The sequence below is a fragment of the Miscanthus floridulus genome, chromosome 15, assembly GCF_019320115.1.
Source record: "Miscanthus floridulus cultivar M001 chromosome 15, ASM1932011v1, whole genome shotgun sequence".
NCBI classification, from domain to species: domain Eukaryota; kingdom Viridiplantae; phylum Streptophyta; class Magnoliopsida; order Poales; family Poaceae; genus Miscanthus; species Miscanthus floridulus.
In genome coordinates this window covers 12,604,257-12,617,593 of record NC_089594.1, presented here as the reverse complement: position 1 = coordinate 12,617,593, position 13,337 = coordinate 12,604,257, and the positions used below count along the sequence as shown (strand labels likewise).

Here is a 13,337-nt window from a genome sequence, read left to right as displayed (position 1 = left end):
ACTTAGGTTGGCGGAGACCCTGCTGTGTGAGTACAAAAAAGAATAATTAGGTATAAGAAATTGTTATTATTAATCATGCATGTCAATAGAAAATTAGTGAAAAAATTATTTCGTTCACTTTTGTCTGCACCTATTGTCTGGCAGTTGAGGAAGCGGCGGTGGACTAGAGATCCCAGGAATAATGATGTAGCGCTTGCGCCATAGTATGAATGTCTTCTCTGCTTCTCCTAGAGTCTTCTCCCCATCACCTCCTGGAATGTCAAGAGTCAGATCACTAAAACCTTTGTTAACTCTATCCACTAAGACGCTAACATATCCAGGTGGTATTATTACCCCATGGATTCTTAGTGTCTTGGTAGGATCTGGAGGAGAAAAAACACCGAGAGCCACCATGATTGTGGCATTCCCTTTTGGAATATGTAGCTCACATGATGTAAACGGTGTAGTGATGTCATCCACGGGGAAACGTAGCATTGCGTCATCTTAATTTGGTAACTCCGTGGAAGCACAACTGCTTTTCAATTGATCAGGGGGCTAATATTAATGTTGATTTCTAGATCTAATGCCTATCTTTGGACACTCATTGCTATTTGCACTTGCTTTATGATTTCCTCCTGCATTCTAGCTTGCGTGTCTTTTTCGCGCTCCTATGCTTGAAGCAACACCTCCCGTGACTCATGAACATATTTCTCTAACCTTCTGATCCATGCTGCTTCCTCATCCTTCCTTCTCTACCGGCTTCTGTAGGTATCTCTGTCGTTAGAGAAACCATGCTCCCAAGAAATGTTCCGTCCTAAACCTCTCGTTCGACCACTATGTTCAACAGTCTCGATGGCATACGTCAGTTCATCCTTCTCTCTATTGGGCCTAAACGCACCAATAGCTTTAGCTTATAGAGCATAAGAAAATCTTTGTGTTGCTCTTTCGAGTTTTGGGCCATGAACCAGCTTCCCGGTCTCTAGGTCTAGTCTTCCCCCATGAGCGAAAAACCAATTCTTCGCGCGTTTGGGCCAATTGAGTGGTTCTGGTGTGATACCCTTGGCAAGAACGTCCGCTTCCATTTTTTCCCACTTGGGAATGGCAGCCGCGTAGCCACCTGATCCCATGCCATGCTGGTATACCTTCTGTCGGGCATTTTCTTGGTTCCTTCTCACCCGTTCCTCACCCTCTTCCGATATCTTGTACTGTACAAAATCATTCCACTAGGGCCTCAACTTCGCGAGCGGGCCCCTAGTATTGAAATTGGGCGTTTGGTTCTTCTTGATGTATTTCGTGTATAAGAATTTCTTCCAAGTCTGGAATTGTGTGGCCATCTTATTCATAGCCCACTTTCGAACTAGCTCCTTCAATTCATCATCATTGATATCATCATAATCATCCGCTTGCAACATGAAATGTTGAAGGATATCATCCCAAATTAAATTCTTATCAAGATCAGAGACAAAACTAACATGAGGCTAGTTGATCTTTTGCTTCCATTCAAGGGCACTGATCGAAAGTATGTCCCTTACAAGGTACCCACAGTGTTGCACGAATTTCCTTGCATGTGGAACAAGTGGTTCGCCTGTCTCGATATTGAATTCTAATATTATGTAGCGCCCCTCCAATGGCTTTTTTGGGCCTCGAATATTTTGCTTTTCGCCGTTGTGGTCATCGATCTAGAGGGCTACGTATAAAAAAAGAATAAATAAATATCATGTGTACACATAATAGATGATAGATATTCAAATATATATATATATATATAATATTCAAATATATATATATATATATATAATATTCAAATATATATATATATAAATATATATTCCTCACCAGTATTTTCTTGCACAATATTTTCTTGCTTATTTTCAAGAGCCAGGTATTGACTCCCGTCATCTACATCCTGCTGGTCACCATCGGCAAATTGAGTGCCAGTGTTGATAATATCCATCATTTCTTCATCCATGTTGTCTCTCGGGGCAGCCATCTAGCTTTTACACCACTAGATATATCTATAAAAAATAAAAACCATATATCTATAAAATGGATCGAGTCATGTGCTTAAAATTAATTAAATAACTACACTCAAAATTCAAGTCTCCAAAGCATAACTTTGATTTCTTATTTTCTAGAAATATTTCTTGGCAAGTGATATATATAACAAATTTTTATATATAACAATATAAATTTAAAACTCTCTAATATGTATAACAAATATATATATATATATATATCAATACAAATTTATAACTCTCTAATATGTATGTATAACAAATTTATATATATAACAATATAAATTTATAACTCTAATATATATGTATAACAAATTTAGATGTATGTATAACAATTCGGTGAAGTAGCATAAAAATTGACCCACGATTCGGTATACAAATAGTAAATAGCATAATAAGTCTTAAATTAAATACTCATAAGTAATCAACCAATAAATCCTGGCTAATTTCTACAATTCTGCTACCTAGATGGCTACATCTAAAAGCTACATCAGAATATCAAATTAGATCAGAGAAAGTTAGCGTTAGATATTTTGCAAGGAAGAAGAGAATGGAGGGGAAGAGGATTCTCGGTTCATACCAGGCTTGCCGCCAGCCTGGTTGGAGAGCGGACGACGCCGAGGCTGGGGGCGTGCCGACGTGACAGGAGACGGTGGCGCGGGGACTGGGGATGCGCTGGCGTGGCTGAAGACAGGGCAAGCGGCATAGAGACTGGGGGTGCGAAGGTGGAGAGCTAGGGCCTAGCCGCCTAAGGAGTCCGCCAGCTAGGATGGGGGCGGTGCGCCGGCGCCGATTCCCGACTAGCGCTGTCGCCCGTCGCGTGGAGGCAGAGAGATGTCGAGGGTGACGAGGGCGGTGGCGGTGGCAGTGGCGATGGGCGACGAAGACGAAGAGTGAGGAGGAAGAAGAAACAACCGCCTTATATAGGAGAGGGACCTTTAGTCCCGGCTCCTGTAAACTCCCGGGACTAAAAGACCTTTAGTCCCGGCTGGTTACCTTTAGTCCTGGCTCGTAATACCAGCCGGAACTACCTTTAGTCCTGGCTGGTATTATGAGCCGGGCCTAAAGGTGTATTTTGGCGGGCCATAAAAAATGCAGCCCACCTTTAGTCCCGGGTGGTAGATCTACCCGGGACTAAAGTTGGGCTGCAGTTTCACTTCCTGTCCGTTTCAAGCTCCATTTGTTTTTTTATATTTCTTTCTATAAAATGTTAAAGTCTTGTTAATTGCACAGTAAATTAAATACAAGGCATAAAATTGTTTTAAAAGAAGATGGATTTACTTTTGCTTTATTGCACACAGGAAAATTGTGTGACCTAAAGTTTTTTGTTTTTTCTTATAAATATTGAAACATAATGTCATTAATAATTACTATTTCATTAATGCAAAAATGTAGTGTTTAATTTAAATCATTAAAACTTTTGTTTTCGATTAGAAATTTGTTTTCACATCATTTTTACGTAAATCTTTTTATTTTTTTATCACTCATTGTCCAAAAGCGACATGGAAATCCCACCATCAAATACAAATTTAATCTGAACATAGAAAAAAGGAAACACCTAATAAACATATCTAAATTCACAATTATTACATAATACCTCTAATACACACTATTAAACATCACTATATATATTAAGCGGGCACAATAGTGAACTTCTTCTTAACGTATATCCCTTGGTTATGATCACGCCGTAACCATATAGTGTCCTCATCATTTAGCTAGATGCTTGGGTCTTTGTTCACTGTAAAGGGTGGAATTCGGTCATCTTTTTCATAATTTTCTGATATGTCTGACTTGTCTTCAATTCTGACGATGTTTCTTTTCTCTGAAAGAACTATGTGGCGCTTTGGCTCATTGATTGGGTCGTTGTTGTTTTTTCCTCTCTTCGGTTTTGTAGACATGTACTTGACATAGAACACCTTATTCACATCCTTGGCAAGGACGAATAGTTCATCTTTATACCCAATATTGTTGAGGTCCACGGTTGTCATTCCATACTGGTTGTCGACTGTTACGCCGTCTCCAGTCGCCTTTACCCATTGGCACTTGAACAAAGGTACCTTAAAAGTAGGTGCATAGTTTAGTTCTGATATCTCCTCTATACGGCCATAATATGTTTGCTTATTTCCATTAGGGTCGGTGGCATCTATGCGGACACCACTGTTTTGGTTGGTGCTCCTTTTATTTTGGGCTACTGTGTAAAATGTATTTCCATTTATCTCGTACCCTTTGTATGTGAGGATATGCCACGATGGCTGTCTAGCCAACAAATACAGTTGCTCATCAATACTCTCATCACCCTGACATTCTTTTCCCAACCAGTCGCTGAAAGTTTCCATGTGCTGACATGAAATCCAAGCTTCAGACTTCCCTAGAAACTCGGATCGAAGCAACTCTTTATGTGTCTCGATATACAAATCCACCAAGGAGGAGTTTTGTAGAACTGTGTAGTGTGCTTTATTAAAATAATTGTCCTGCGTACCAATATATGATTTCTTCCCTAGTGTCCCCTTTCCACTTAGTCTCCTCTCGTGTCGCAATTCAGGAACACCAATCGGGTTAAGGTCGAGAATAAAGTCAACACAAAACTCAATGATCCCCTCTGTTCCATAGCCCTTGACGATGCTTTCATCTGGCCGAGCACGGTTGTGAACATATTTCTTTAGGACTCCCATGAACCTCTCAAAGGGGAACATGTTGTGCAGGAACACAGGTCCAAGAATGCTAATCTCCTTGACCAGGTGAACTAGGAGGTGTATCATGATATTAAAGAAGGAAGGAGGGAACACCAACTCAAAGCTAACAAGACATTGAACCACATCATTCTGTAGTTTAGCTAGATCCATTGGATCGATTGCCTTCTGAGAAATTGCATTGAGGAATGCACATAGCTTTACGGTGGCTAGACGTACATTTGAAGGTAGAATTCCTCTTAATGCAACTAGAAGCAATTACGTCATGAGCACGTGACAGTCATAGGACTTTAAGTTTAGGAATTTCTTCTCTAGCACATTTATTATACCCTTTATATTCGAGGAAAATCCAGATGGTACCTTGATGCTTGCTAGGCATTCAAACATGTTTTTCTTCTCTTCTTTGCTAAGAGTGTAGCTGGCAAGACTTAAGTAAGGCATCCATCATCTGTCTTCTCTGGATGCAGGTTGTCTCATTCTTTCAAACACCGCAGGTCCTATCGTGCTTCAAGTGTGTCGTTAGGCTTCCCATACACACCCATGAAGCCTAGCAGGTTCACACAAAGATTATTCGTCAGGTGCATCACGTCGATCGCACTACGGACCTCTAGGACTTGCCAATAGGGTAGCTCCCAAAATATGGACTTCTTCTTCCACATGGGTGCGTGACCGTCAGCGTTGTTCGGATAGGTTCGCTGCCATGTGCCTTTCCAAATACTACTTTCACATCCTTGACCATATTGAGTACATCCTCACCAGTTTGGTTGCCCCGCTTGGTCTAGTGGTCTGCCTTACCTTTAAAATGCTTGCCTTTCTTTCTTAGGGGGTGATTCGTAGGAAGAAATCGACGATGGCCAAGGTACACGACCTTTTGACATTTTTTAAGAATATACCTTTAATGTCATCGAACCAGTGCGTGCATGCATTATATCCCTTGTTTGATTGTCCTGAAGATTACTTAGATCAGGCCAATCATTGATTGTTATGAACAACAATGCTCGCAGGTCAAAGTGCTCCTGTTTGTGCTCATCCCACACATGTATACCTAGTCTGTTCCACAAAAGTAGAAGTTCTTCAACTAGTGGCCTCAGGTACACATCGATGTCATTGCCAGGTTGCCTTCGGCCTTGGATGAGCACTGGCATCATAATAAACTTACGCTTCATGCATAACCAGGGAGGAAGGTTGTGGATATATAGAGTAACAGGCCAAGTGCTATGACTACTGCTCTGCTCCCCAAAAGGATTCGTACCATCTGTACTTAAAGCAAACCTTAAGTTTCTTGCGTCATTTGCAAACTCCGGGAATTCTCTATCGATTGCTCTCCACTGGGACCCTTCAGCAGGGTGTCTCAACATATTGTCTACCTTACGGTCTTCTTTGTGCCATCGCAACAACTTTACATGGTCTTTGTTTCTGAATAGACATTTCAAGTGTGGTATTATAGGAGCATACCACATAATCTTGGCAGGGATTTTCTTCGTGGGATGTTCGCCCTCAACATCACCAGGGTCATCTCGCCTGATCTTATACCGTGATACATGACATACCGGGCATGCACCTAACTTCTCGTACTCCTCGCCACGATAGAGGATGAAGTCATTAGGACATGCATGTATCTTCTGGATTTCTAATCCCAAAGGGTAGACTACCTGTTTTGCTTCGTACGTAGTGGCGGGCAATTTGTTATCTTTTGGAAGTATCTTCTTTTGGATTTTCAGTAACTCCCCAAATCCCTTGTCAGATACACTATTCTTTGTCTTCCATTGCAGCAATTCCAGTATGGTACCCAACTTTTTCTGCCCTGCATCACAAGTTGGGTATAGCAATTTCTTGTGATCCTCTAGCATGCGCTTGAACTTGATCTTCTCATTTTTACTTTCGCATTCTCTTTGTGCGTCACAAATGGCCTGACCAAGATCATCAGCGGGCTCATCTTCTGCCCGTAGCTCTTCTTCAGCTTCCCCCATTACAGTATCATTGAAGGCACTATATTCAGCAATAATGTTATCATCGTCCCATTGTTCTTCTTCACCTTCTTCCATTACAACCCCGGTTTCTTCGTGCTTCGTCCAACAAATATAGTTTGGCATGAAACCTGACTTCAACAAGTGTGAATGAAGACTCCTTGAGCTAGCATATTCCTTCAAATTCTTTCATATGGCATATGGGCAGCACATGAAACCATCGCGTTTGTTTGCCTCGGCCACACGTAAGAAAGAATGCACACCCTCAATGAACTCTTGGGAGCGGCGATCAGCATTGTACATCCAATGCCGGCTCATCTGCATTACATGACATACATACCATATTAAAACCTAGAACATAATTAGTTAATTATACGACATGCATGCCACCACACAAGGTATTAATTTATGAAAGTCTCGCTATAATGTAGACAATCCCAACTACCACTAAAAAACTAAAGCTAAAATGCACTTCAGCAGCATAAGGATTTCGCGACCAATTCCAACTAAAATAGACAGATCATGCGTTTGTTCAACATCTATGGGCTTCTTCCATAGGATCACTGCCTCATCAGCCGCCGTAGCCGCCTGTGCAAGAGAGTTTTGCACGTGTTCAACATACTCTTCCTCCCAGTACTAGCCTGAACATCCAGTGCCATCCCACTGAAATTAAAACAAAAAATTAGAACTTTAATCACAATAATCATGAAAAGAAGTATAAATTAACCATAATCATCAAATGCGACAAAATAACTCACATTGCGATCCGGACACTTATAGAAGATACGGGCCTTGTTGGGACACTCCTTCCTCACCCGGTACTCCATCACAATCTTCTCCTCATACTTGCCGCATGCAATGAGAGGGAGGTCCGGCCTCAGTCGCTTTGGAACCTGATGAGAGGCTGAGGACCCGGAAGCAGTTGTCATCTACTCTCTATACTCATTTTTAATATAATATAAATTTCTCATTTTATAAACAATTAAAATTAAAAAAACTCTAAAATTCTCTATATCTCTAAACCATGAAGTGTGCTATGCATGCTAGAAATGAAAGCTGAATACTAGTTTTGAATAACAACTTTAACCTTCCTTCATCCAAATATGCAAACTTTAAAGTGATTTTGAGCTTAAATGACTTACAATTAAAAAAATCCACCATAAAAAACCACATATATCTAGTCCACAAAATGAGATATGCTACTGATGAAACATGAGAGTATAAAGTTGGTAACCTTTAGAACCGAAGAATCGATGGGGGAATCGAAGAAATCTTGTGATTACCGGCGATGAGGAAGAAGAGAGGCCGGCGATGAAGCAAGAACACTGAGCTCGAAGTAGCTCGGGCTCGGGGAGGAAGGAGTATATAGGAGGGGATCTTTAGTCTCGGTTGGAGACAGCAACCGGGACTAAAGGTCCCTTTCTAGTCCCGGACGGAGCCTCCAGCCGGGAGTAGACTTTTACTCCCGGTTGAAGGGACCAACCGGGAGTAAAAGTTAACATTTACTCCCGGTTGGTAGCTTCAACGGGGACTAAAGGTCCCCTGCAGTAAAAGCCTGCCGCAGTAGCCGTTGGGCAGGGACCTTTGGTCCTGGTTGGAGCTACCAACCGGGACTAAAGGTTTCTCTAGTCCCGAACGTGAAAAATACCGGGACTAAAGCCAAATTTTGAAGTTGATCAAAAATCGTTTCTCTACTAGTGTATAATGTGCCTAATTAACAGGCTAAGCGGATAATACAGGTTGCTCGCTTGGAGAACAAGCTTGAAAGGAGGCTCATCAGCTTGGCTTTTTAAAAAGAATTGAACGAGATGCTTATCAAGCATTGAAGGCTTTTATTTTGTTTTGTTCCTAGGCTCATGTGCTCGTCCAGGTGCTGCTCACAAGCAAGGTACATACTTGCCTTGGCAGTTTCATTCGCATTGGGTTTGCGTAGCATGTGACAATCCTTGGTAGCCACCTACAAGCCTTTTTCCCGCTCAGCTGTGCATCTTTCGTTTTTTTCTTTTTGGTACGGATGTCCACCTTATGTTCCCCTGTTCAGGTACGGATCAAACATTTTTTGCAGCAAACATTTTCATCTTCATCTATACAGCTATAGGCGTACGGAACAACAGTTACTGTTGGAACAACATTTTATGTTCAACTGTAGCGACCACCTGTTCTTCCTTTTAATTTCCCACTCAGCTGTGCATCTTTCGTTTTTGTTTTTGGTACGGATGTCCACCTTATGTTCCCCTGTTCAGGTACGGATCAAACATTTTTTGTAGCAGCCATTTTTCCTTTTTTTGGTTTTTGGTCCACCTTATGTTCCCCTGTTCAGGTATGGATCAATCATTTTTGTAGCAAACATTTTCCCCTTTTTTTTTTTGCTCAGCTGTACATCTCTTCTTTTTCTTTTTTCTTTTACTCAACCGAAGAGGTGCGGATGGCCACCTGATGCTCCACTATTCACCGGTTACTATAGCAAATACCTTTTTTTTTTGCTCTTGCTTACCTGTCATATGTAACAAATCAGCGTGTGTGTGACACTTATATCACATAATAGTGCGTACAACAATTAAATTTTCCTGTGCTATTTATGCTTAAACCGTTTAATGTAGCTAACGTCTTTTTTTTTTTGGCTCTTGCTTACTCCCTCCGGTTCTCTAAAGCAAGTCGTTTTGAGGTTGTCTTAAGTCAAACATTTTAAACTTTGACTAGAAATAACTTTTTTTGGGTTGAGTTTGAAAATATGAAAGTGATGTAAGTAGATTCATCTCGAAATGTAGTTTCATAAAAGTATATATTGACTATATTTTATAAATATTTTATAGCAAAAAGTTGTAGTCAAAGTCGTTTCTTAAAGACCATGTCAATGTCCAAAACGACTTGCTTTAGAGAACCGAAGGGAGTACCTATCAGGTGACAAGTCAACGTGTGTGCCACTTAGTTTAGATAATATTGCATTTATACTTAAACCAGTCAATGTCCAAAACGACTTGCTTTAGAGAACCGGAGGAAATACCTATCAGGCTTCCTTCTCTAATTTGTATAATCTTTGATGAGCTGGATTGATTCCTGGTTGAAATCCTGCTAACCGAACACGCCCTAGCGGTAATCGTGTCACCGGTTACTATGGCGACCATCTTTTTTGCTCTTCCTTACCTATCGGCTGACAAATCAACGTGTGTGACACTTAGTATTGTGAAAAGGTTTAATTTTTTACATGATACAACAATTAAACCTTATATTTTGCTATGCTATTTATACTTAAACACGTGAGGGAGAAACCAACCCGCGGGGTAACTTGCTACACTGAAGCGTGGCACAGTAGTCCTGCATCAGTAATCGTCATCGTGTAATAGTAACAGACAGTACCCAGTCCCCTAAAACTGCAGCTCCTTCATTTCTCTTTTATGCTTCTTCTCATAATCTCACTTTAAACATATAGCACTACAACAGACGTCCCGCGGCAATGCGCAGGGGGCCTACTAGTTAAGTATACATGCGTGTACAAGTGATAGATATAATTTTTTGTATAAATAGATTTTGATATAGGAAATTCAACATCTAGACTCTAGAGCACAAAAAACTTTTATACCATTTGTAGTAACTAAGAGTGCAATCTAAGATCTAAATTTTTTTTTCTGAATAAAATATAAAAGGAGGTGTCAGGTTCATAAACCCGGGGTCCCTCATGGACCGGCTTCCCAGCAAAGGTTCGGCCCAGCAGATAACGTTGCGAACCAACGCGCAACTCCTGGACCGGCCCTAGTACCTAAACGACAGGCCAGAAGGGCGACCCAATCTCCGACCGGGAGGCCTGGCCAAGGAGGAACGGCGCCCGCTTCCAACTCCGGTCCGCCTCTTTGACCGGAGCGCTCGCTTCGGTCTCCAACCCACCTCCGGATGCCCTCTCCGACCGGAAGGCCTGGCCAAAACACCACTTCCGACTCCAACCCGCTTCTCCGGCCGGGAATGCGCTAAACCCCTGCTTACAACTCCTCTTCGGCTGGCGCAGTCAGAGCCGACTGGGACCAACCGACCGGGGACGCCCGCTCGGTAAGGACCAGGAAACAGATGGAGAAAGTAAGGCAGGGCACTCAAAGTCAACCGCAATACCGAGGACCGTACCCTATACACCTACAGGACAGTACCCTGTGACCTCCCTAGCTTGACAGAACCCAAGCAGTGTTGTAGGCGCCGACAAACTGGACGTAGGGTACGTTGCCTGAACCAGTATAAACCCTGTGTCATTAAGTGCTAGGCCACCTCCGATCCCAACGTACAACAAAACTACAAATATTTATGTGTTGGTCACTTTCTGCACCGACAGAAGGGTTTTGAATAATGGTCCACTAAGAATTAGATTTTTAACTTTTATACCATTTGTAGTAACTAAGAGTGCAATCTAAGATCTATTTTTTTTTCTGAATAACATATAAAAGGAGGGTTTTGAATAAAGGTCCACTAAGAATTAGATTTTTAACTTAAAATGTATTAAAAATCGCATCAACTAATTAAGATCAAAGCTTGAAAGTTTAAAATATAGATTCACAGGTCCCGACACATGGGCTACGTTAAGAGCTAATTTAACTTGAGGTAAGGTGTCACCTAACAACATATTGAGACACAAATAAGTTTGATGCAAAGGAAGAAAACTATTTACATAGGCAAAAACATATAGAGTAATTGCTAAACCTATCGCAATCAGAAAAGAGATCAGATAGTATCTGTATAAGTATTGTATTTGAATATGAATTAATAGAGAGAGTGCAAAGATAAGCAATTTTGATTAGCCTTAGATGTTGAATGCTATTCGCGAACTTGTCATACAATATCCCATAAGATTTTAACCTGTGTAGAAACTCTTGTTGGTTTTGCAACTGCTGGGACACCACAAGCTCAACGTGCTGCACGTACACTAAACCAAACGGATAGGAACACGCGCACATGAGCACAATCGTGTAATTTCCAGGGACACGTCAACATACATAAAATCAACTTGGATGCGAATTTCATCGCCTCTTTGAAATTCTAGTAATGTACGGAAAAGGTAAATTCATGGAAAACGGTGAATCGGAAGGAAAGGAATCTCCTTGAAATAATATCTTCCTCTGCCCGTCTTCAGAGTTCAGACTGCTTCGCTTCCCTATTTAAACCCCCTACGCGCGTCTAAGAACCCTATCAGTAGGGGCTAGCAGCATTGGTAGTAAGCTAAGAGAAACTACCAAAACCATGTCGGAGACGGACGTGGCCATCAAGATGGAGGCAGAGGCCGCCGCGAAGGCGCCGTACAGGGATGCGCCGCCGGCCCTGCTGCTGGACACGAGCGAGCTGAAGAAGTGGTGCCTGTACCGTGCGCTCATCGCCGAGTTCATGGCCACCCTCATCTTCCTCTACGTGAGCATCGCGACCGTCATCGGGTACAAGAACCAGTCCATGGCCGAAGCGTGCACCGGTGTCGGCTTCCTCGGCGTCGCCTGGTCCTTCGGCGCCACCATCTTCATCCTCGTCTACTGCACCAGCGGCATCTCAGGTATGCATACACGTGACGAAGAAGACGACGAATTGATTGATGAGCGGCATGCAAGTACTATATACTTTTTTTTGCATCATAATATAGGTGGGCACATCAACCCGGCCGTGACGTTCGGGCTGTTCGTGGGGCGGAAGCTGTCGCTGGTGCGCACCCTGCTGTACATCGTGGCGCAGTGCCTGGGCGCCATCTGCGGCGTGGGCATCGTGAAGGGGATCATGAAGCACCCCTACAACTCCCTCGGTGGCGGCGCCAACGAGGTGTCCACCGGCTACACCATCGGGGGAGCCCTCGCCGCCGAGATCGTCGGCACGTTCATCCTCGTGTACACCGTCTTCTCCGCCACCGACCCCAAGCACACGGCGTGCGACTGCCCCTTCGTCCCCGTACGAGCGCCTCGGCTCCTGGACTTCCACGCCTGCTCCTGCTACAAGTGCAATGTGCTAATCCGTGGCCGTGCGTGCGTGCAGGTGCTTCTGCCGCTGCCGATTGGGTTCGCGGTGTTCGTGGTTCACCTGGCGACCATTCCAATCACCGGCACGGGCATCAACCCGGCCAGGAGCCTCGGCGCCGCCGTCCTCTACAACCAGCACGCAGCATGGAAAGACCATGTAATGAAGATCTCTATAACCACACTCTTACTACGTAGCTAGTAGTATACCGTGTTATTTATTCGTCAGCTACCAGCAGTCGTCGAAGATTCGGAATTGACATGACATATATATATATATATATATATATATATATATATATATATATATATATATATACGTGTGCTGTACAGTGGATCTTCTGGGTTGGGCCGCTGATCGGGGCGACGGTGGCGGCGTTGTACCACAAGCTCGTGCTGCGCGGGGAGGCCGCGCGAAGCCGTTGATTTGCCTGAACAAGATTGGCGGCCTCCGCGTGTAGTTCCTCCAATTGATTTCTCTACCTGCCCAATTCGTTGTCGTCTTCTTCGATATATGCTACGAGGTCCTTACACGAACAGTATGTATGCACGCTTGTCCGTGCCATTTTTTTTTTATTTGGGAACTGCGTGGGTCGTCCATGTATATAAACCTGTGTGTTGTAACTGGAGGAAAAACTATTAAATATTCATAAAAATAAGACACTGGTAGAGAACCGAGCTTTACTCCCGGTGGGGAACCCCCTCTAGTCCCGG

At 42.9% G+C, this 13,337-nt stretch overlaps 1 protein-coding gene across 2 annotated transcripts; it reads left to right on the top strand.

The window, feature by feature from the left end:
- The first annotated feature begins 11,832 nt into the window (after nt 1-11,832).
- On the top strand, nt 11,833-13,129 carry LOC136509107 (probable aquaporin PIP2-7). Of its 2 annotated transcripts, XM_066503917.1 has the most exons (4): nt 11,833-12,172; nt 12,260-12,558; nt 12,643-12,783; nt 12,957-13,123. In XM_066503917.1, exons 1-4 carry the CDS (start codon nt 11,872-11,874, stop codon nt 13,047-13,049), a joined length of 834 nt encoding a protein of 277 aa, XP_066360014.1. In that variant the 5' UTR covers nt 11,833-11,871; the 3' UTR covers nt 13,050-13,123. The 2 variants fall into 2 exon arrangements, with proteins under 2 accessions (XP_066360014.1, XP_066360012.1); XM_066503915.1 differs by having other exon boundaries at nt 12,260-12,783; nt 12,957-13,129.
- Nucleotides 13,130-13,337: the final 208 nt, after the last annotated feature.